Below are 25,041 nucleotides of genomic sequence, written 5' to 3' on the forward strand. Positions count from 1 at the left end.
CAAAACAATAGAAACGCTCCCTATATCATCTATGCTTTCTGCTTAGCTATTGTGGCCTAACATTTAAAATTCACATTTAATTCTCAATTTCTCACACTTTAATGAAGAAGCCTAAGGGCAGGGCAGAATGACCCATACGGCAACTCAGGGTGGCCGTCTAGAGGGTAGACATGGCTCTGCAGAAATTAATTTGCTTGGCTCGTTAGCCATCACTTTGTGAAGAATGAAGGGGGTCCCAAACTGGTAACCTGCCTAGGACCCCATGAGATCTTAATTATTCTCTGAGATGTGCACCATGTGTGTTTGTTGGAAAATAGATTTTTTTCTGTGCTGTGCTTTTTATGCTTAATAATTCAGTAGGTATTTCCAAGTAAATGCATGACTTTGATGACTATATGTGAGCAAATAATATGCATCAACGCTGTTTGTTTCTTATGTTTGTATGAAAAGATAGCGTTTGGAGTGTGCACATTGAATTTGATTTTAGTACTGTGTTTGTGGAGGGTAAACCCTACCTGTAATGTATTTTGCGATATGATGGAGGAAAGTTAATCTCTGTGTATATCTGTGTGTGATAGCAGAGTCCACTTGTTTGGTTTGGTTAGTTGAGGAAGTAATAGCAGTTTTAATATAAGAGATATTGCAACAAAGAGCTATTATTTGGTGTCTGTGCTAGGGGATTGGGTAATTTTAGCAAGAAAAAGGAATTGAGTGTCTGGTTGAAACATGCATTTGTGCGGTGGATGAGCAGAGTCTGTATAATCTGCCACGTCAGCAAATTGGGGAAAGCGTATCTGCTGAATTAGTTAGGAAAGCAAAACCGTAGGGGAATATTTAGCAGATTGTTCTCAAAAGTGTAATTTATTTTCGGTCCACAATCTGTTCATATTTATTAAATTGTTCTAAAAAAATGTTGGCTTTTTCTCTGCCTAAATTCCACAATTTATTTACTTTTTTTATTGGAAAAAAATGTATAAATAGAGCATTTTTTTCTGGCTTGAAAAGTAATGCAATGATTGATAAAGTAGACAAGACGAGTATAACGGATTGAAGGGCACCCCGACTGGGTACCTCAGTTGAAGGATGCTCCTAACGCTTCCTGAGGACTCCAAGCACTGCAGCAGACACCACAAACAACGAACCGGAGATGCATACGAATGCTCTGAAGCATAGGAATGCTGTTAACAGCTGAACAGGAAAAGTATACAATCAGCTTACACTCCTGGCAATCAGCATACAATCCAATTCCCCCAATAACGATGCGACACTTCGTTTTGAGGTCAAGCAGAACTGTCTAAAACTTTATTTTACTTGGGACTAGCCCATATGGTCATTACATTAACATTGCTGTGAAAACTCAATAAAATTACAAACAGTCAAATCATAGCAGGCAACATACAGTGACTTATGATAACACAATGGCATTTTTTAAAGAGGTGGGGGAGACATTAATTAACATAAAATATCTCACGTGCCTGTAGAATTAGCAATATGCAAAGCTACCTGAATATGCAAATGAACCAGTCTTGCTATTCAGGTAGTGCATATTGCTGTTGCTACCAACAGAGGGCGCTAGAAAGCTCCATAGCCAAATCCACCTAGTTGGTAGCAAACCTCAGCAGTACAGGAGAGCAGGCAATACATCCCAGGGGCCATAGTCACATGGCAGGAGGATGGCAATCAGTCTTCTCCAACTCCCAGTGGCGAGGTTGGTTCCGCCACAACGAGGTTGGGGTATTTGTGATAAGATTTTCCTCTGGATACAGTAGTTATGCAGTTATCCCCTTCCACATTTTTGTATTTTATAAGGATTTTCCTCTGGATACAGTAGTTATGCATTTACCCCTTTCCACATTTTTGTATTTTATAAGGATTATTCACTAAAAGTGAGAATTGAAAGTGAATTCGAAATGAATTTCAGATTTAAGACCAGAGTAGTTGACTGGAAGGCATTGCTGACTTAGGGAATATTTCCAGTTTGGCAATTTTGACCTTAAGTTTGAAATTCCATTTGAATTCACCCTGAATTCTCACTTTACTGAATAACCCTGATAAACGTGGAGCAAACTCGGAGCCCCAAGACCTAAATCAGTTGCCCTAACAGTTAAAAAATAATAATAATGCAAGTTCTGTAAGGATCTTTAAAATAACATTTACTAAGCTGTAAATGGTACGAATAATGCATTTCCCCGGAACACTGAAAAAAAAACCTATAATGTAAGCCCTGCAAAGAACTCTAAAATAACATTCACTGTGAAGTTAATGCTATAAACAACAACAAAAATATATATATATGTCTGCCTCGGTGCAACAAAGCAATTTGGCACTATACCCCACACTCAAAAGGACTCTAGATATCTGGCTCTACCACGTCTTTACATTAGTAAAAACAATACTGACTGACTGTACAATCTCTCCACACACAGGTAATTTAAATAACATATCTTTTTTATGTGCTGTGTTTAAGCCTTGAATGAGAGAATATAAAGAACTTTGAATTCTCCGTACTTTTTGTCTGATGCAATTGCAGACTAGCTTGTTCAACACACCTTGCCTTACAATAAACCTTCATTTGCTAAATTCTACACTCTCACACGACACGCACATCCCCACTACACAAACCCTTACATCTCTGATATGGAGTCAGGCAACGTACAGCTGCAATACTAAAATAAGCACCATAAAAAAGCAGGGTCACCCGGGACACAGACCCCCTTTTTACCATAGGAGTCATGCAATTGAAAATATTCCCTGTCACCCATTTAGGGATATGGGTATTTTAAAGTTGTAAATCAACAAAAGCATCCTTCACATCACCAGGTGAACCTCAAGGAGACAGACTTTGCGTATCAGTCTCGTGATTCGCTGAGATTGCTTTTCATGCCAACCAATCACAGTGCTGTGAAGGCTCTGCAATCAGGCAGTGGCAAATTAGTATTCCTGCCATTTTAAGAACTCGTATTGAGGCCCAGAGCCTAGTTTTTAAGACCAATTGATTTTGGCTGAAATAAAGAATTGAGACATTTTCAATCAATACATCATTGAGTAAATATGAAATAATTTTGAATAAGTTTAGTTTTCTGTTTAGGTTAAATTCCCTCCCCACTGTAATATGTATTAGAGTGAGGGGGTAGGTAGGGTGTCTACTATTGTTGGAGGTTTGTTGGGAGATGGTAGCTAGAGTTTTGTTGGCTCCCAGGCATCGAGGGGATACTAATTAGAGCCAAGGAACTCACCATTATCTGAACCTGTATTGGGTAATAGGTTTTAGATGGCATTTTGTGGGTTATTTATTAAGTGGTTGGGCCACTTAATAGTCTAATAGTCTGATAGTCTATTTATCTCTGATCTGGGGGGCCCATTGCCACCTAGCCCACCATTATTATCATAATTTCCCTCTACTCTACCAGCAGGGGAGGGCTGGCAGCCTTAGGCCTGAGGGGCAAATCCAGTCAAGTGGCCCATTGCACCAAGAGGAGAGTAAAAACACCTTTCCCATGTGATTGAAAGTGTGTGTGTGGGGGGGGGGGGGGGCAGTCACCTAAACAGACAATCAATGACAGGCACACACACTTGCTGATTTGGCACACACTAAAAAACACACACTCACTGACAGGCACACGCACACACTCACTGACAGGCACACAGACACACACAGAAAGACACATTGTTACAGGCATACTGACTCAGACAGACAGACATACTGACACACACAGGCATACTGTCTGACACAGACAAATTGGCACACACACACAGAGACATACTTGCACACAGACATACTGACACACACACAGAGATACATACTGGTACTCACACAGACACACACAGAAAGACACACTGTTACAGGCATACTGACTCAGACAGACAGACATACTGACACACACACACACACACACAGGCATACTGGCTGACACACACACAGACAAACTGGCACACACACAGAGACATACTTGCACACACATAGACAGACATACTTGCACACACACAGACATACTGACATACTAACGCACACACAGACATACTGACATACTGACGCACACACACACACAGACATACTGACATACTGAATGACACAGACATACTGACACATACAGACATACTCATACACACAGACATACTCATACACACACACCCAAACTTTACACTTTTAAAACCAGTGGGCAGGGGCTGAGTAAGGGGACAGGGCTGTAGTGGGGGACAGGGGGTGGTAGTAGAGGGTATAAGCTGTACTTGGGGGTTTAGGAAATGTATGGGGGGATAGGGGCTGAAGCAAGTTGATGGCTACAATTTGGGAAAGGGGCTGTGGTGTGGGTAATATGGGTTGCAATTGGGGGAGAGGAGCTGTAGTGGGGATGTTATGGGGCTGTGCTGGGGGGCATAGGGCTGAGGAAGGGGGCAGGAGCTGAGAGGGGGGAAAGGAGCAGGGGAAGGGTGGGACAGGGGCTGACCAAGGGCACAGGGGCCTACGTAGGGGACAGGGGCTGACTAAGGGGACAGGGGCTGACTAGGGGGACAGGGGCTGAGGAGGGGGGACAGGGGCTGAGGTAGGGGACAGGGGCTGAAGAGGGGGGACAGGGGCTGAGGTAGGAGCTGACTAAGGGGACAGGGGCTGACGAAGGGGAGGTGGGGACAGGGGCTGAGGTGGGGACAGGGGCTGAGATGGGGACAGGGGCTGAGATGGGGACAGGGGCTGACTAAGGCTGAGGTGGGGACAGGGGCTGAGGTGGGGACAGGGGCTGAGATGGGGACAGGGGCTGAGATGGGGACAGGGGCTGAATAAGGGGACATGGGCTGAGGAGGGGATACAGGGGCTGAGGAGGGGGACATGGGCTGAGGAGGGGTTACAGGGGCTGAGGAGGGGGGACAGGGGCTGAGGAGGGGGGACATGGGCTGAGGAGGGGTTACAGGGGCTGACTAAGGGGACAGGGACTGAGGAGGGGGGTACAGGGGCTGAGGAGGGTGGACAGGGGCTGAGGAGTGGGTACAGGGGCTGAGGAGGGGGGGACAGGGGCTGACTAAGGGGACAGGGGCTGACTAAGGGGACAGGGACTGAGGAGGGGACAGGGCTGAGGAGGGGAATAAAAAAAAAACACTAAAGTGTATTTCCCCCCTCCCTAAATCTTACCTTAGGCCAGGGAGGGGTGAACAGCAGCCAACAGGAGCAGCAACTAGCAGCAGCCAGTGAAGTCGTCCTCTCCTGATGATGTCAGGAGGAGGGGCCGTGACTTCCTCTGCTCTTCTCACAGACTCCCCAGCGGTCCTGTGAGAAGAGCAGTGGAAGTCACGCCCCCTCCTCCTGACATCATCAGGAGAGGCTGGCCGACTCCACTGGCTGCAGACTGCAGGAAGAGTGAGGTAAGTTGAAAAATCTGACTCCTCCTTTTCCTTTTTTTGCTCGGTGTGGGCGGCCCTGGGTTTAGGGCGGCCAGGGGGGCAATTGCCTCCCTGCCCCCCTTCCCAGCCCGCCCCTGTCTACCAGCCAGGTGTGGTAAAAGAGGTTGTGCCATTAATTGGGCTGTTATCTGGGTATTTAGCTTTCTCCACCCTTCCGCATGTGGAATTGAGAAAGAGATGGGCCATTCATCTGGGTCCCTCTGGTTAATTTTGAGGTTTTGGGCATTTTATTTATTTAATGTATTTTATCCTTTCAGTACCACCAAAGAGAACAATAGGTACATTTTCATCCCACTGCATATGGATTAGACTGGCTACATGTCCGTAGAGGGACTAGCGATAACATTTACACCAGATAACCTTTTTCATCCAGAAAACAATAATGTCATCTACAGAGTGCGTCACAGCATTTTAGTAGCTATGTCATTCTAAGAATTCTGGCTAGACCCAATTCTGATTCACCACACAATAAACTTCACTTTTGTATAACTTTACTGCAGATGCTATTTCCTGTAATGGAAGGACCTTCCTCTCTTCCTCTCTATGAGTTTCAGGGATTGGTTCATGAACCTTCGCCGAGTTTTCAGCATACATCATGCAAATCAGTGCTGCATCCCATTGCCACAAATGGGACAGCAGTTTTAGGTTATGATCGCCGAGAGCAGGTTTGCCTACATCAGCTGATCACTACGTATCACTATGTATAGTTCCAGATCAATAATATAAATTCTGTCCAATTCAGGTTGGGCAGAATTTATATTATTGATCTGGAACTATACATTCTCCATTATCAATTCAGCTGAAGTAGGAACTACAACTGGTTGCAGAAGTGAGAAATAGTTTATGTCCTAAAAGGTTTTTAAAAAATTGGCAATGGAGCCTATAGATTCTTGGATGCATAACCACTACAATGAGCTGCAATGGTTATATTGCTCAGCGTTTCTATTTCATGTTATCCATTAATGTGAGATATATTGAGAATATTATTATAACCATCTCTTTAATGTGAGGTTTATTTATTTGGATAGATGTGGATTTTTTTTCTTAAGTCAGCATCTGTATACATGTATGGCAGCTATTCCACTCCAGAGTCTGTTGAATTCCGACACAGAAACACCTCATTCTACTTAATGAGATACCGATTAGATGATCACCTGAACCAAACCTTATTTAATGAAGAAAAGTATAAAACCTAATACAGAGGTCAGCCCTATCCTCTATTGGAAAAATAAATAACTATTGGCCTTGCCAATAAAAGTTTTGAGTAAAGAAAAGAAGCGTTGAATTCTAGTTTTAGGATAAAGTGAGGTTCCTAAGGACAAAGACAAGAAGCAGACATTAGGGCCAAAGCTAGAGGCCAGCAGAGGGCGAAAACAACCCACAATGGCCCAACATGGCTGGTTAGCCAGATAAGAAAGTGACATTTTCTAAAAAACAAAATCAATACACCATCTGAAAAATCATTAAGTTTCATTAAACGTAACAAACTTTAAAAAAAAAACGAGAAGTGAAAATTTGATAACAGGTGACGTTTTAATTCTTTCTTTAGCATTTATCTATTATATTGTCTCAAACCAGGAATAAACATATCATGACAGATAAGATAGGATTATGACATGTTACTTCCTATTGTTTTACCGTTTCAATGGTAACGTGATGTTATTGTCACAATGCCATTACACTATGAAAGTTATGTCTGACCACTGAGAGTCACTTCACGATTATCTGATGTCCGCTGTTCCCTTTTGAAAGGTGACATATGTAGATAATAAAGGCCAATGACACGTTCATATCTGAAAAGCAACTTTTAACCAAAATGGGGAAGTGTCTGAAAGTAAAATCAAAGTATTACTTATTTTAATTTATTATAGCATAAATACATTTTATGTGGTAATGAAATGCATATTTTATTTGAGAAGAAAACCATAATATTTATAGACTCATCACTAAATGCAGAAGCAGCTGATTGATAACATTTCATAAACACAGGTACCACGGATTCAGCAGCTAGGTCCTGCGGACCCTAAAATGTACCTGAAACTAGAAATTCCACTACGTATTGTGACGGTCGATTCAATTCTCATGCCCAGTGTGTGCTGGTACTGTCTCCCCACAGTCTAGCACAGGGGAAGTGTTAAAGAATGCTAGGGACTGATATACCATTGTCCGTGAATTGAGTTGGGCAAAATATTCCTGCCCTCTCTGGACATCACAACCATTCTGCCTTGCTTGAGAGCTTCCACAGAATCTGGACATGTGCAACTTCACATCGCTTACAGTCACATGTTTCAGTATTTACCAAAAGGCAATTTACTCATCCATGATCTATCCTGTCCCAATTTCACTCCTTTTTTTTTTTTAATTTGAAAGGTACACATTCCGATATGTTGCAACATTTTTGTGTTGAGTATGTCATCTTGGAAACACACAAACATGCAATATGTTAACTCTTTGTATAATTAAAATGTGTTGACCCACCAATAAAGCTATGTCTGAAAGGCTAATCTGCTAAGTCAGTTAACCTGTTCAGTGTTAAAAGCAAGTGCAACCAATTTCGTTGCAAATCCTTGCCCAGACGTTTGTCACTCAAAATAGTTTTTTCTAAAACTACTCATAAACAATATACAGTGTCTCTGAAAGACATTCTGAAGATTAATTACAATAGACTTACAGTAATATTTTTCCATATCAAAAGCTCAAAATTTCAACTCATCCTAGCGAAACACACAAAAAATTCAGCCATGGACCTGCAAGACTTGCAGTTTCGAGTCTCTTTTAGGCTTCTCTGGTAAGGTAGGGCTTGATATTTTTAGCCCTGCCACATTCCATGACAGTCTAGTTATCATGAATGTGATATTATTTTAAACTACGGTAGTCTTCAAATTAGAATTTGATGTACTTAGTAGCTTGGATACAAAATAAGTTTACACTACTCTGTCATAGTTTAACGTTATCTCATTCTCAGGAATTTATGCAAAAAGCCAAAGTATTTGCATAAGATTGCAGTGAGACAACATTTTATATCTAGACAAGACCTACTGACGAGCAGGAAATAACATCAAGAATATTTATAATTTTGACTTCCTTTCTATACGGTTACCCTTCTATAATATTTTAACTTCTACTATAAGCACTTTTAGCATTTGTGTATGTATATAAATATGAATGGAAATAATATGACTATATTAACCTCTTTAGGACTGAGCCAGTTGTACAAGTTAAGATCAAAACAAAACGTAAACAAAACCTTGAATTTGCGCTATATGTCTGTCCAACCGTAATTCACCTCTTTCATATTAAATGCATCCACACTTATTATATATTATTATATAATTATAATTTATTATATATTATATATATAATTTATTATATATCATTCTGTTCAGGAGAAACAGGACTTTCATGTCACATCAAATATTTATATATTAAACATAATTTAATATGAGTAAAATGTAAAAAAAAATGTGAAAAATTAAGATTTAAAAAAAATGTATTTTTTACTGCATGGCATTGTAACTGTGAATGTCATAATACTGTTTGCTGTTACTGCAATAAAATGCACATATTTGTATTCAGCAATGTCTCGTATGTAAAACAGTACCCCCTATGTACAGGTTTTATGGTGTTTTGGGAAGTTACAGGGTCAAATTTACCACATTACATTTTTTAGTTTATACTGTAACGAGTATATACCCCTACACGCAGGATCCAGCCAAACAGAAGACAGCACAGAGGAGAGATACGTCTACCGGACCTTAGAGTGGCCGGACTCGACGTAATAGGAGAAGTAACGATCCGAGGTCAAGGGCACAAAGAGACAGCGTAAACGAGAACTAGCCGGGGTCTGGTACACAGGAATCAGCAAGCCGGCAAACAGTACAGACAAGGATAAAGCGAAAACGAAGTCAGAATACAAAGCCAAGGTCAAATACGGAGAAACACAACTGAACACAACAAGCACTAAAGGGAACTGTAGCAGAAACCACGATAGGGCAACGAACTAAGGGAAAAGGGTAAGTATAAGTAGCCTTAAAACTAATGTGATTGGCTCCTGTCACTTCCACACCCCCAAAAGGTAAGTGTATGGGTTGATTGGCATGACAGGAGCCAATGGGAGCCTTTTTGCAATTTAGGCTCCCACTGTCTCTTTAAGAGAGCGCCCGAGACTCGCGGCCTGCTCTTAGCTGCAGGCGGGACATGTGACCGCAACTCGCTGTCACTGCCCGTCTTCCTGTTAAGAGAGTCGGATGAGCCGCGCGCGGTTCGTGCTGCCGCAGGACCGCGCGCGGCTTGAAGAGAGGACCGCGGCCGGCCCCCGGATAAGGTAAGTACCGCTACATATACACATTGAAATTTGCCAGACTGGTTATGTTACCTTTGAGACCGTATGGTAGCCCAGGAATTAAAATTACCCCCATTTTAGTATACCATTTGCAAAAGAAAACAACCCAAGGTATATTATACATGGGGTATGTCCAAACACTGGCCAAAGTTAGCATTCTAATTTGTATGTGTGTGAAAAATGCAAAAAAACTGATTTGAACGATAATTTTGGCCATGGTTTGTGGCTATTAAAAAAGACTGGACATACCCCATTGTCTACTTTTGCAAATGGTATGCCATCATAGAGGTAATTCTCATTCCTGGGCTACCACACGGTCTTAAAGGCAACGTAACCAACCTGGCGAATTTCAATATGAAAAAATGTAAATGCAAGTCTTATATTACACTCTGTAACTTTTGAAAACAACAGAAAAACTGTACATGGCGGGTACTGTTATACTCAAGAGACTTTGCTGAACACAAATATTAGTGTTTCCAAACATTACAACTTACCACAACAATTATATCGTTGGATGGTAATTTTAACACTATGGGGTCAGGAATACATGTTTGTGTTTCTGACCCTATTGTGTTGCTTTAAATTAATATGTTAGAAAAAAAAAACACACAATGGTCAAAACTAGATCCATCTCGTAATATCCCAAATAGGTTTTCTATAAAAATGTTCTCGTCTAGCTGAGCTGAGAAAAAGAAAAAAGAGTAGTGGCCTTACTTTACAAATAATATTTCAGGCAAGATATAACATTGTTTGTCAAATACAAAATGAACTGTATACTATAGTAAACCTATACACCCCAAATTAATCCACTTTGAACTTTATTCAAAAATGATTTGATAAAGTTGGAAAAATAAAGCAAGGAAAATAACTGATAAGTGATGACTTTAATTGCATAGTCGATGGAGAACTAGATAGAAGGTCACTGAAGGGTAAAAATAAGGCCACAAAAATAGAAATACTAATCAGTAATTTTCCCAGATGATTAAAACAATACAATTTACTGGACATATGGAGGATTTCACTAACTTTTCTAAAGTTCATTTGACGTAGTCAAGAATCTCTTTATATTTTGGAAATAGGAGCTCGACTAAGAATGTAAAAGAGGCTCAAATACAGGAGATTACGTGGTCTTTGGAGATAATTTCTGTAGATAAATGGAACAAGAACCTTCTGGTTTACCAGCTTTAAATGATGGATTGATAACTAATATGCAAGATGTAAATGATCACAAGAAACTAACCAGAAACTATTTCCTAGAGCAGAGGTAGGCAACCTTTTAGTAGTACTGTGCCAAAAAAAGATCTGGAAGTCCCTTGGCGTGTTGGTCCTATTTTTTTTAAATTGAGGTGTGCATGTTGCCATGTGTTCCCTATTAAGGGTTAATAAGTATGTAGGGGGTTTAGAAAAATACCCCTCTTTGTCTCATTAGAGATTTTATTTACCTGGAGCTGAAGTAAGCAAGGTGAATTGTTAATGTAGGACCCACCTAAGAGATTTACCTTGACGTGGCAGGTGAGCTTACACCTAATAGCCTTTGGAGCAAGGGCGGTCATGGACAGAGGGCCCGAGGCTCTGGGGGGCCCACCCGTGGTGCACAAAGGAACAGCTCAGCTGGGGAGTTTAACAATCTCCCCAGCCAGCCTGCAGTCATTCAGGGGCCCGCACGGCCCTCCGCGGGTCCCTGTTACAAAATACAATCTCTCCCTGTTCGGCCGGGCACACTGAGAGACAGCTAATGGGGCCCTCCTAAAGACCCACTTGGCGGTCTCTCAGTGTGCCTGTCTGATGAGCACAGCAGGAGAGCTGTCTGTAAGAGATCAGGCAGCTCTGTCCGGCTCCTTATGCAGGAAATTACATCATGTGTCACAAGTTCAGGGAGCCGTGCGGAGCTGCCTGATCTGTGTTACAGGCAGCACGTCAGGGAGACAGCATGCTCCAGTGCTGGCTGGACCACCAGGGTTAAGGATATACCCCTCTCTGGCCAAAGGTAAAGCTCAGGGAGGGGGGAATCAATTTTTTTTTAATTAAAATTTATGTAATGGCCCCCACTGCAGCCTTTCTACCCACAAAAGCCCCTCTAATCACTGAAGCATCTCTACCCACTACAGCCCTTCTGCCCCTCTACCCCCTGCAGCCCCACTACAACCCCTTGCATGCTCTCTACCCAGTAGCAGTTGCAGTTGCAGTTGCAGTTGCAGTTGCATTGTAGAGTTATATTTGTGTGTATGTGGGCTAAAATATTGTATGTATTCATGAGAAGTTTGTGTTATTGTGTATTATACCTATGAATGTGGGCTGTGCATATGGGATGATTGTGTAATTGAGTGTGTGGATGAAATGTCACATTGTGTGTTAGGTGGTGTGTGTATATGTGTGGGGCTGATTGTGGCATTGCATGTAAGAGGCCCATTGTGTGGTTTTGTATGTGTATTTGGGTTGTTAGTGGTGTTGCATTTGTGGGGACTGTGTGTGGGGGCTGTTTGTATTATTTAAGAAAATAGAAATAAAAATATGGCGCTAAAAGCAAAATAAAATATCTCAGGTAGAACCAGTGCAGCATACAGGAAAATCACCAAAGTGTATAGTCACTGAATAACACTTACATATAGAAATTGGAACAAAGATATGGTGATTGCGCACATAGTAGATGATATTTTCGTATTAAGTAGATAATCCCTAGGTTCTTTAAGTATAAAAAAACATTATAGGGTAATATATCTTAATACAGATAATAATAAAAAATACTTGGAAAAACTCACAATATTTAGAGCCTTTCTGAGTTGGCTCTAGTATTTTTATTATTATCTGTGTTAAGATATATTACCCAGATATAGTATCTGTGTGCCAATGTGTGTATGTGTCACTGTGTGTATCTGAGTGTGTATATGTGTCAGTGTGTATCTGTGTGTCATGGTGTGTGCATGTGTCAGAGTGTATATGAACGTGTGTGCATGTGTCAGTGTGTTTATATGTGTATCTGTGCAATAATGTGTATGTATATCTGCGTAAGTATACACCTTGCAGTGTATGTGCATACATCCCAGCAATCAAACAACAACACGACATGCAAACACAAACATTACATACAAACACATCCCTGAATTCCAACACCAATACACCAATACAACACACCTGCATTTTAAAGCCAGCACTACATACAAACACACCCCTGCATTCAAACGCGAATACTATACACACCCATGCAATGGCAAAAGCACCCCTACATGCACAGACATACTCTATACAAAACATGTTTACATTCAAACACTAAATACAACCAAGCAAGAAAGGGATATGGGATAGCATCGTGGGAGTTGTAAGACAGATCTACGACAGATGGGTCTATCTTTTTGGTACTCCTGTGCTAAAGGGGGACGGGTGGGGGCAAAAATGTTTCTTGTACCAGGGTCCTCTCTACATTAGTTCTACCACTGCATTGCCTCCTACCAATATGAAGGACTACGAAACCTAATCCTACACACCTTTAATCAACTGCTACACTTTAATCAAGGGCTACACTGCTGTTCCCCATATCACTACCGTACCAGGTTCAGCAACGTTCTTGGAATACACTGACTGCTGACATTTTAATTATGATACAATGTCACCAAACTAGATTTAATAAGGAAACATGATAACATCTGTATATGGTTGCATGCTTTTTTTTTTTATGTCAACACATAAGTCAACATTTTCAAAATGAATCAAGGGACTGAAAGTGGGTAGTGATTTGTTTCTTTACATTAGTGGAAATAGAGATTTAAGAGAACTGAAAATGAAGGATATCATGATATCTTTACTTTCAGCAAACAAAGGAAGAGGTTTGCCAAAGTAAAATACGTGAGAGACATTTTATTGGTTTCCATGGTGATTTTCATTGTTAACACCTTACTCTACAATAGGTTCTGTGTTTGTCTTAATCAAGTTCCCGACATAATGTGGCATTTTTAACCCCTTAAGGACCAAACTTCTGGAATAATAGGGAATCATGACATGTCACACATGTCATGTGTCCTTAAGGGGTTAAATGTTCAAAGAAGAATTTCTACATTGTGTGGAGTATCTCACACCATGCAAGCATTAATATGCACAATGTAGCTTAAACAGGAAGTATAGATTAAAAATATGGTTACACAGTATTTCTTAAAAATGGCATCAGAGTAAAATCATTACAAGGAAATTTTTCATTAAAAGATTATGATATCTCAAAGTACATGTTTAGTTTGCTGTGTTCTAACTTTGCCACTGGAAAAGCCTTTCTGGTAACCACAGATGTCTATACCGGTGTTTCTCAATGTTTTACTAAGAAGTACCCTTGCAGGTCTGAAAAATAAAATTCTAAATATTCCTGCCTCGACAAAGTCATTTCTTTTTAATGTAAATTCGTGTAGACATTAATATTTAAGTTGATCCCATATTGGAGAACACGCCTGTATAAAGGTAGCAAAGAATATTTTTCAAATAAATATGACAAAATGTAAATATTGTGTATGTAAGGAGGAGTGTATGAACCATTATTCTGAAGTATAAATATGAAAATATAATAGACACATAATAGTTACACACAGAGAGCACTACACACACACACTTACAGATGGCACTGACACACACACAGTTACACATAGAGGACATTGACAATCATATTTACACACAAACTGACACACACATCTACACACAGGGGAAACTGACACACACACAGTTACACACAGAGGGCACTGACACGCATAAGCTATGACTGGTATTTGGTACATTTGTGGCAAAATCCTTTTTCTTATGAAAATATCTAAGCAGAGCACAGGGTTTGGGATAAAATGGATGGGTCATTAATAAATATGTAAAAAAGAAGTGGGAATTGTCAGAAACACATTTAGTTAGTGTTTATTTAGTAAGATCACGCGGTCAGTTGTATCAGTTATCATCATAAAACAAGGAATATGGCTTTAGCAGGATCACCCTGCTCTATGCCACTCATTCAATATGTTTACAAGCTGAACTACTGAATAAATAGAATAAAAGGCAGACTGAAACGTAGACAGAAATTAGGACTTCGGCAACACCGGCACAGTTGCCAAAGGATATATTGTATTGTATTAGTTTGACAGTACTAGGAGTAAACATATTTATTTGGACACTTTATAGATAGAATTGATGTAGAATTATTAAAAATCTTTATTGAACTTGTATTGAATTATTGCACTAATTCCATTTTAACTGCATACTGTGTGACAGATCCTCCATTTTGTCCTCATGACCTGACTTCTCCATTTTAAAACTACATTACATGACAGAATTTCCCAGTACATTTAATACAATGGACAAAGACTGTATTTTCTATAAAGACATGACTAACTCAGAAACTGCTGAATTTCCCCTAACTCGCAACATAGTATAAATTGAAGGCCAATTTGTGCAGAACAATACCACCTATTGGTGGGTGGACACCTAGCTAACCACTTAGTTTTTGAGCCAATTAATTACATTTATAGGTGGACACTAATCCAGACACTTAACAATTAATCCAATTAATGATGTTTATTTGTTATTATCTGATATTCAATGATGACGTAAAATGCCTCTTAAAAGGGCCTGCGAGCCCGCTCTTGCTTCACTTGCCAATAAATTTTCTCGAAGTTATTTTAACCTGAACTCCGTGTGTCAGACTGAATTACTTCAGCGTATATACGCAATTCAATTTTCTTAATTTGGACAGGAACAGATAGACATTTAAACATTTTGGTTTACTGCTAAAAAGTACCATAACAGAATCAACCCTTGCCATCTTCCACAGTTCAGAATCATATTATTTATTTATTACGTTTTATTAAGTTATTTATTAAAAAGGGAAATCTTGTTAAATATACTGATCTGTCTCTGATAGAAATGTCTGTCATGTTATAAAATGGCCAGTCATTGTATAGTGTAATTACAAACAGAAAGCTACAGGTCAGAAACTCAGTATGTACGCAGAGTTCAATCACACTCAAAACTGGGAACTTTAAATGGGCAAAGGTTACATTTTTTTTTTACTTCATGAAACTTTTCGAGACAAATGTAAAAAGAGAATTATATTATTACCAGGGCCGGAGCTAGACTATTTTGCGCCTTAGGCAAGACAAGCTACTTGCACACCCCAAAAAACAGAAATCACCAACTTTGTGTGTCTTTTTCTCCCCTAACCTTGTTGGGTGTCTATTTTTATTTCTCCCTCCCCAGATCCTCTGTGTGTCTTTTCCCAGAAGACCCTTTTTGTTTCTCTTTCTCCCAAGCCCATTTGTGTGTATCTTCCCTCAGCTCCTTTCTGTGTCTCTTCCCCCCAGCCCCTTTCAGTATCTCTTCCCTCCAGCCATTTTGCATGTCTCTTTTCCCCCCTCCCCACTTTCTCGTGTGTCATTGTCCCCTCCCCCAGCCCCTCTGTGTATATCACTATCCCCTTCTCCAGCCCGTCTGTGTGTGTCACTGTCCTCTTTCCCAGCCTCTTTTGTGTGTCTTCATTGTTCCCTTTCCCAGGCCCTTTTGTGTGTCTTCATGGTTTCCTTCCCTAGGCCATGTTGTGTGTCTTCATGGTTTCCTTCCCCAGGCCCTTTTGTGTGTCTTCATTGTTCCCTTTCGCAGGCCCTTTTGTGTGTCTTCATTGTTCCCTTTCGCAGGCCCTTTTGTGTGTCTTCATTGTTCCCTTTCGCAGGCCCTTTTGTGTGTCTTCATTGTTCCCTTTCCCAGGCCCTTTTGTGTGTCTTCATTGTTCCCTTTCGCAGGCCCTATTGTGTGTCTTCATGGTTTCCTTCCCCAGGCCATGTTGTGTGTCTTCATGGTTTCCTTCCCCAGGCCCTTTTGTGTGTCTTCATTGTTCCCTTTCGCAGGCCCTTTTGTGTGTCTTCATTGTTCCCTTTCGCAGGCCCTTTTGTGTGTCTTCATTGTTCCCTTTCCCAGGCCCTTTTGTGTGTCTTCATTGTTCCCTTTCCCAGGCCCTTTTGTGTGTTCATTGTTCCCTTTCCCAGGCCCTTTTGTGTGTCTTCATTGTTCCCTTTCCCAGGCCCTTTTGTGTGTCTCTCCTTTCCCCCTATGCACACCTGCTCACCTCCCCTGTGTAGCGTGGCCAAGCGGACCATGGATAGAGGACTTTCTGTATCCTCTACCTGGTCTGACAGGAAGCTGTTGTTGCTCCCAGTGAGCACTTCCTTTAGAACAACGGAGTCCTGATGTGAAGCTCTGGTAGTACAGATATAAATCCCTATCTAGATAGGATTAGGATAGTCTAGGAATAGGAATGTGAACAGTAACCAGGCACTAAGAAAAAAGTGGGAAGGGTAGAGGTAGAGTATATGTACAGTAAACGGGTAGAGGGAGATACTAATAGTGGAAGGACCACATTTAGAGCCTTACTCCACACCGAATCCCTAAAAAAAACACAAAAAACACAAAAAGAATACCCCAGTCTAGTAACAGAGTCCCCTTCAAAGAGAAGGTAGGCAAAATATGCAAAAATGGGGATCATGGAAAATGGAAGGAGAGCGTACTAGAAGCAGTCAAAGAGTCAAATACACTTCTCCTAAAGATATCTCGGCACCGTGGATAAATCCCCTAGTAACTACCTAAACCAAAACTATCCCTGCCTGGCAAAAAAAGAACTCATGAAGTAAAATAAATTAATAAAGTATAGTGAATGAAGGTGCTACCAAGTGGAAAAAATAAAAAAATATGCTTGACGCGCGTTTCGGCATGTGTGTACGCCGTCGCCAGGAGCTTCCTATTCCTTAGACTTCATCTAGATAGGGATTTATCTCTGTACTACCAGAACTTCACCTCAGGACTCTCTTGTTCCAAGGGATTTCTTATCTTTAAGATTTCATATACACCTACAAAAAACATGCAAAACTAATTACATGCATTTGGGGGTATATCTTTTCTTTGGGGGTATATCTGATAAAATGTTTGCGTTTTTTTTTTATTGAATGGTTCTTTAAAAGGATTCTTTTTTTTTTATCTCTAACAAATAATGTTTATAAATGTACAAGTTTGGGGTTTGATGGATTCCCCACCTAGATATAGGATCACAGAAGAGTTATCTTCAAAATACTTTGATACTCTCTAAGCTGGCTAGAGATGATAGGGGTGGTAAGTCAAGGAGTTGCCTCATCATTTGATATGATAAAAGGGGTTCTGATGTACTAAGTAGAACAAAGATTAGTTATTACATTCTTTAACCGGAGTAGCTGTACTTGGCTGGTCATTCGAGTAATGGGCGACCAGCATCTGGAGATGAAGACTGCTCCATCTTCTCAAATGACAGAACCAGTGTCTATGGCATTGCAGAATGTAGAGAAGATCCTGCACACGCTGAGTACTCACTTTATTCTCTGTAAAGGGACACTCTAATCACCATAACTGCAATAGCTCAGTGCAATGATTATGGTACAATGATTCTATGGATTTCGACTCACTTTGTTTTTGTTTTGTTTTGTTTTATTATCAAACCAACTAGGGGCAGTTTCACAAAATCCAGGACTTTCCCCAGCACCTAGTACACCCTCCCTACGGTAATTATAATGCAGAATTTGCACTTTTGAATTATCAATGTCAATTCCGTCCAAACTGGACAGCAATGATTGATAATTATCCCTATCCCAGATCCTACCAGCAATGCCAAGGTTGGATATCATTGACAGTCATAATCGGTGTAAACTGTGCATTGTCAATGCAGCTGAGGGAGGGGCAGTCCCACGGTGGCAAGGAGAGTCCTGGGTCTTCTATTGAGAATGCATACAGCAAAAAACATTAAGGGGAAACTCTTTTTGGTGTTCGCCCTTTTTTCTCGTTTTTTTGCAGTTTATTCATTCGTATGCAATCTATTTTTTTTCTTGCCTTTTTCATGTCTTTTAGTATGTTTCAATAAAGGTTTATTTTCTATAGAGGGTGCTCCTCCTTGTTTCTTCACATAAAAAAAATAAGTATCTTTGAACCATAATCACTTTACTAAACTTTGCCCCTTTAGGAAGATTTCGTAATAACAAGGTTCAATGCTATACGCAATTAATTGTAGTTTACAAATCAAGCTTTGCATTACGTGGACAAACTGTTCTGCTCTTCATGAAATAGGAATTCGCTATACCACACTAGCATATCAACGTGTCAGTGGTGGTTCTATGAAATTTGGAGGAGTGCCTATCAGCCATGTCTTTACTGGAATGTCTTTGAAAAAAAATAGTTGCGGCGCACTCAGACTACAAAAAAATACAACACAAAGAAGGCTTCTAAATTGCCTATCTAAGAATAAATATGGGTATTTAGTTCCACCATATGGCCCACCACTGCTTTCAAAGTACCCCAATGTTGGTGGGTCCTACGCTAAAATGTGGGGGACAAATTAAATAGTACTAGTGTTATAAAATAAAGTGTATTATTAAATCCTTGTAAGAGCAAAGTGAGTATCCAAATATAAAGTGATGAAAGCAATTAAAAACAGTGTTAAAACTAAACAATTGTGTTAGTGCTAGAATGAATATACTCACTATTGCAGATTATATTTGTGTTGAATGGAGAAAATAAGAAAAGTGACCTCACTATTGAAAACTCCTCCTATATATACACACCTGAGGCCACCTGTAAAGGGGCCTCTGAAGCTGGGGGGCCTTGGCGGGGTGCTTAACCCCAAAGGAATCTGATCTGAATTCCAAATATACTGTGTACAAAGAAAGGATTGGGGGCACACCCGAGACCTGCATTTTGCATGAAAAGTGCTGCCGCAGTGACCAAACTTCATACATGAAAAAAATTGTTGCGGCGCACTCAGACTACAAAAAAATACAACACAAAGAAGGCTTCTAAATTGAATATCTAAGAATAAATATGGGGATTTAGTTCCACAATATGGCCATATGATGTTAAGCCCACCACTGCTCTCTTTACTAGAATGTCTGTCACATCAGTTCAGGTTTGCCAACATCTTCCTTGTGTGTACAAAGTTTACTTTAGTCTCTGTCTGGAAGCCCCAAAGCTAAATTCTTAGAGCTTGTCTGGCAAGCAGAACCGGCTGCACCACTTCCAGCTGGTATGCAGTTTTGACATGTGCCTGAATCACCCACGACAGGTACAGGTGGTTTATATAATTAAGAAAACAGTGCAAAAGAGCTGGAGCTAAACTTTGCAACTATGTAAAAATACATATACGCCAAGGAATACATAAAAATGAGATGGCCTCTCTGTACGCCACTCACAGAATCCAGATGTTACAATTGAACACTGTTTTGGATGTATCATTTGTTTTATTCGTCAATGGGTTATTAGAAATGGAACATGTTTTTCTATGAAGCTCTTCCTGTAATATCAAACAGAGCAGGATTAACCATAAGGCGACTCTAGGCAGCTGCCTAGGACCCAGGCAGGGGCCCCCAGAACCACTCATTTGCATGGCGCCATAAACCATCTCTATCTGAAGAATGGAAGTGGCCCCAAACTGGTAACCTGCTGGGGGCCCAGTCGGATCTTAATCCTTCACTGATATCAAACACTGCTTGATATTGCTGCCAAAGCTGCAGTAATTCCAAACACATATCACATCTACATGCTGTCTCTGTGGGTTCATTACAATACTGCCCAGGTGCCAGTATAGAAATTATACATGTTACTGACTGTCACTATTCATGCACTGCCCAACAGCTTGCAGAAATTATACATGGTGTAAAGTATCACAGAGAATGCATGCTACTGACTGTCACTATTCATGCACTGCCCAACAGCTTGCAGGAATTATACATGGCGTAAAGTATCACAGAGAATGCATGCTACTGGCTGTCACTATTCATGCACTGCCCAACGGCTTGCAGGAATTATACATGGCGTAAAGTAACACAGAGAATGCATGCTACTGGCTGTCACTATTCATGTACTGCCCAACAGCTTGCAGGAATTATACATGGTGTAAAGTATCACAGAGAATGCATGCTACTGGCTGTCACTATTCATGCACTGCCCAACAGTTTGCAGGAATTATACATGGTGTAAAGTAACACAGAGAATGCATGCTACTGGCTGTCACTATTCATGTACTGCCCAACAGCTTGCAGGAATTATACATGGTGTAAAGTAACACAGAGAATGCATGCTACTGGCAATCATTGAAAATAAGTACATGGTGTAAACTGTGAGGATCCTGACCTTGCACTTATATTATATCTGTACAATAGCCACTCTCGTAGTCCAATAAAAGTAGAATTAGTCAGCTGGTGACTTTCCAGCTGTTCTTTATTCTTATACTCCCATGACCCTAAGCCAGGCTTCCCCAAACCCTGGCCCTCCAGATGTTGCTGAACTACAACTCCCATGATTCTCAGCCCATCTATTTTATTCGTAGAGTCATGGGAGTTGTAGTTCAGCAACATCTGGAGGGCCATCCATAGAATAGGTAAGTGATTGGGATTTGAAGACAAAAATTATCTGAAGAGCCACTGCTGTCACCCAACAGAAGTACTGTCTAGACAGCTGGATGAGACAGTAGTGGTGGTGCCTTATCCTGCAGTTGCATACAGATATACAAATGGATTCATTTATCTAGCCCTGATTTACACTACTGAGACTGTTGCAGACATACATTCACATGATTGCAACACTTGTCGCTGTATATGCTATTTTACGGCTTCTATGAAGTTATAATTTAATTCATTCACCAGCTGACTCACCCAGAAGTTTTCTTTGAAGGAGTTCCCATTCATATTCGTGCCTTCTGGAGGTTCAAGAGGAGAGAAAAATGGTATTTAAAGACACAACTATAAGGCTGTGTTGAGAAGCAAATAGTCTTAAGAGCTTGGTACAGCTGTGAATTATGTAATACTAAGTTCCTCAAATGTTCTTTCCTATTTACTAGGCCCTGCCCACTCAAGGTCCAATATTCAAATTAGTGAGGACTGTGCCATCTAAATATTTAAAGTCTCATTAGACAAATTAGCTGAAAGGTGACATCTAGTGGAGGGTTGAAGAATGACATAAAGTGTACAATGTAAAATAGGTGTCCCTCATATCTACTAGGCTCCAATTGTTAGGGTTATTCAACAGAATGTTTTTGTTTTTTTTAATGTATGAACTTTTGTGAAATTAAAGTGAAATTAAAGTGACATTTTACACCAAAACAACAAAACTGGAAATCATAGAGAATTTTTATAATTTAGATATTTTGGCAGAAAATTCCTGAGAATTCTCCTGTGGATTTACTTTGCATTTCTGACAATTCACACTTTAACAAATAACTTGCACGTTGCTAAACTCTGCATCGTCGCAAATGATCGTATACCTATCATGGTGCACACTACCTGTTCTCATTTTATAGAGCATAACATTTCATCTTTTGAGTCTCACAGGGAGAAAAGCGCTATAAAAGTTGCAAATTATTATTATTATTATTATTATGATTTTTACATTGTGCTTGCAGAATTGCTAGTAACTATAGATTGTGAGAAAAAGCTATTTAAAAATGATATTTTTCCCGCCTCTCAATCAATTCTTTGACACTATTCCAAAATATTGACTGACAAGGGAGATCAGAAAAGACCTTCCACGGGTGGTACACTTGCTTTTTACCAGGAAAGGTTAAAGTATCTTAACATGTATAGCTTGGAGGAAAGATGAGACAGGGGGGATATGATAGAAACATTTAAATACATAAAGGGAATCAACACAGGAGGAGACTATATTTAAAAGAAGAAAAACGACTAAATTAGAGGGGCCAAGGTTTAAAAATAATTTCAGGAAGTAATACTTTACAGAGAGGGTAGTGGACGCATGGAATAGCGTTCCAGCTAATGTGGTAGAGGTTAACACAGTAAGGGGGTTGAACCATGCATGGGATAGGCATAAGGCTATCCTAGATTTAAGATAAGGTCAGGGACTATTGAAAATATTTAGAAAATTGGGCAGACTAGATGGGTCAAACAGTTCTTATCTGCCATCACATTCTATGTTTTTTTTGCAAGCTTAGCAAACATAGCGCATGCACTGTTTCAGGTTTCGTCCATACGGCGTTTCACAGTTGTGAATTTCAGACAAATTGCCCCAAATTGGTACAAATTGCAGTTTGTTTGAAACCAAATGCACGAGTCTACTAGAAAACAAATTAGCAAAGGTGATCCGATATGGTCTGAGGTGGGTTTAGGTGTTCAAATTGGGCAAAAACCTCGCAGATATATACTGCTTTTAGGCAAAGTGGTCTTATGGATGGTTTAGAAATGACCTGTCACTTTTAGAGCTTCTTGTTCCTTCATCCAAGTAAATGCTGGAAGATGCAGGGCGGTCTTTAACGGGGGTGGAAACAGGGCAGCTGCCCCGGGCCCAGTTACTCCTGGGGGTCCGAAGCAGCTGCACTGTCTTCCCTGCTGGCCTCAACCATTTCTCCCCCTGGTCAATAAACCGCACACTAAAGGCCACCCGGTGGGCTTCTGTCAGCTGAGGCGCTTTAACAGCCCGACTATGCCCCTTGCTTTTCGGCAGCTGGCTGGGAGGAAGTGACGGCAGTGCATCACTTCCTCCCACAAAGAGAGGAGCGTGCGCCGGAGAAGAGTAGGCAGAGTGGAGGGGGTCTGGCCGAGAGAGCCAGACCCCAACTCCCAACACCTTCAGCCACCAGAAGGAAAACCAGCCTCCAAAGTAGGAAACTGGAGGATGGGTTTAAAAGTGTACGTTTTGTGTGTGTATGTCTGTGTATGTGTCAGTATGTGTGTCCGTATGTCTGTCAAGGTGTGTGTGTCAGTATATCTGTGTGTGTGTCAGTGTGTGTGTGTGTGTTAGTATGTGTGTGTGTGTATCAGTATGTCTGTCATTGTGTGTCAATATGTCTGTCAGTGTGTGTGTGTGTGTGTTTGTCAGTATGTCTGTCAGTGTGTGTGTCAGTATGTCTGTCAGTATGTGCGTCAATATGTCTGTCAGGGTGTGTGTGTATGTCAGTATGTCTGTCAGTGTGCATCAGTATGTCTGTATGTGTCAGTATATCCGTGTGTTTTAGTATGTATGTGTGTGTAAGTATGTCTGTCAGTGTGTGAGTGTGTCAGTATGTCTGTCAGTGTGCGTCAGTGTGGCTGTCTGTGTATGTGTGTGTGTCAATTTGTCTGTCTCTATATGTGCCAGTAATATCTGTTAGTGTTAGTGTGTATATATATGTGAATATCTGTATGAAATCTGTGTGTGTATCTGTATGTTGTCTATGTGTGTTTCAGTGTACCTATGTGTGTGTATCTGTGTGTCAGTGTGTATATGTGTCTGTATATCTATATGTGTGCCAGTGTGTATATCTGTGTGTCTGCATGTGTTTCAGTGTGTATATATCTCTGTGTTTGTATATATGTGCATACATCTCAGCATTCACACACTAAAACTACACACAAATACACTCCTGCATTCAAACTTCAACACTACGTACAAACACACGTCTGTGTTACACACCAAATTTAAATATAAATACACCCCTGCATTCAAAAACCAACACTACACATAATTACATGCTTACAGTCACGCCAACACCACATACAAACATATTCCATTCAAAAACCTGTTTACATTCAAACACACAAAAACTGCTTAGTGCTAAATACAAACCTGCAAACATGGGTAAATGGTAGAGCTCCAGCTGTCAATGCATTTCTGGAGTTCTACAACAAATGGGGTACTACCTTTTAATCACTCGTGCAATAGGGAGGCCCAAAAAATTCTTGCACCTCTCTACTTTAGGTCCGCCACTGCATTGGGGTGGAGGACGTGATTGCATGCCTGGGGAGGGGGGACAGGGTCCAGGGGGCCAAAGCAAATGCTTTGCCCAGGGTTGAGTCAATATTAAAGATGGCCCTTGGGGGATGTATAATGCAACGGAGGTAAATAAAAACAAAAACAAACAAAAACTTACATGTCTCCATTTCACTCCTATTGGGCATCTAACAGAAACATTCTGTAAACATGTATGTGCCATACAAGCACATATGTCATGCGTGTGCCACTATGAGAGTTAACTCTTTTACATAATTACCCAGCAAAGTATGTAAGCAAAAACAGAAACACAGGAATAGAATTTTAAGAAAGTAGCACCAATTGCTAGCATTATTTCTATTCTCATGGGAAAATATTTTCTACAACTTATGCAAATCTCCCTTTGGCCACCACCTTCTCTAGAAGATTTTGAACTCCCAGATGAACTTTACATTTTTTGACTTCTTCTTCCATGTGACCACAGGATTTGAGCATAATAAGGAACGACAAAATTCTTCTACGAAATGAAGTGTCATTGGCAGTTATTCACTAAAGTGAGACTTGTCAAAGCCATTTAAAAGCCTGAA

At 40.5% G+C, this 25,041-nt stretch overlaps 1 protein-coding gene across 1 annotated transcript in view; it reads right to left on the reverse strand.

Moving 5' to 3' along the window:
* Positions 1 to 21,558, reverse strand: part of PSTPIP2 (proline-serine-threonine phosphatase interacting protein 2) — a 122,397-nt gene extending 100,839 nt beyond the window's left edge. Inside the window, exon 1 of the mRNA XM_063456797.1 lies at positions 21,409 to 21,558. Coding sequence (XP_063312867.1) covers positions 21,409 to 21,441 — 33 coding nt within the window. The 5' untranslated portion in view covers positions 21,442 to 21,558. The remainder of the gene's footprint in view (positions 1 to 21,408) is intronic.
* Positions 21,559 to 25,041: the final 3,483 nt, after the last annotated feature.

Source organism: Pelobates fuscus, chromosome 5 (genome assembly GCF_036172605.1).
Source record: "Pelobates fuscus isolate aPelFus1 chromosome 5, aPelFus1.pri, whole genome shotgun sequence".
Taxonomy (NCBI): Eukaryota; Metazoa; Chordata; class Amphibia; order Anura; family Pelobatidae; genus Pelobates; species Pelobates fuscus.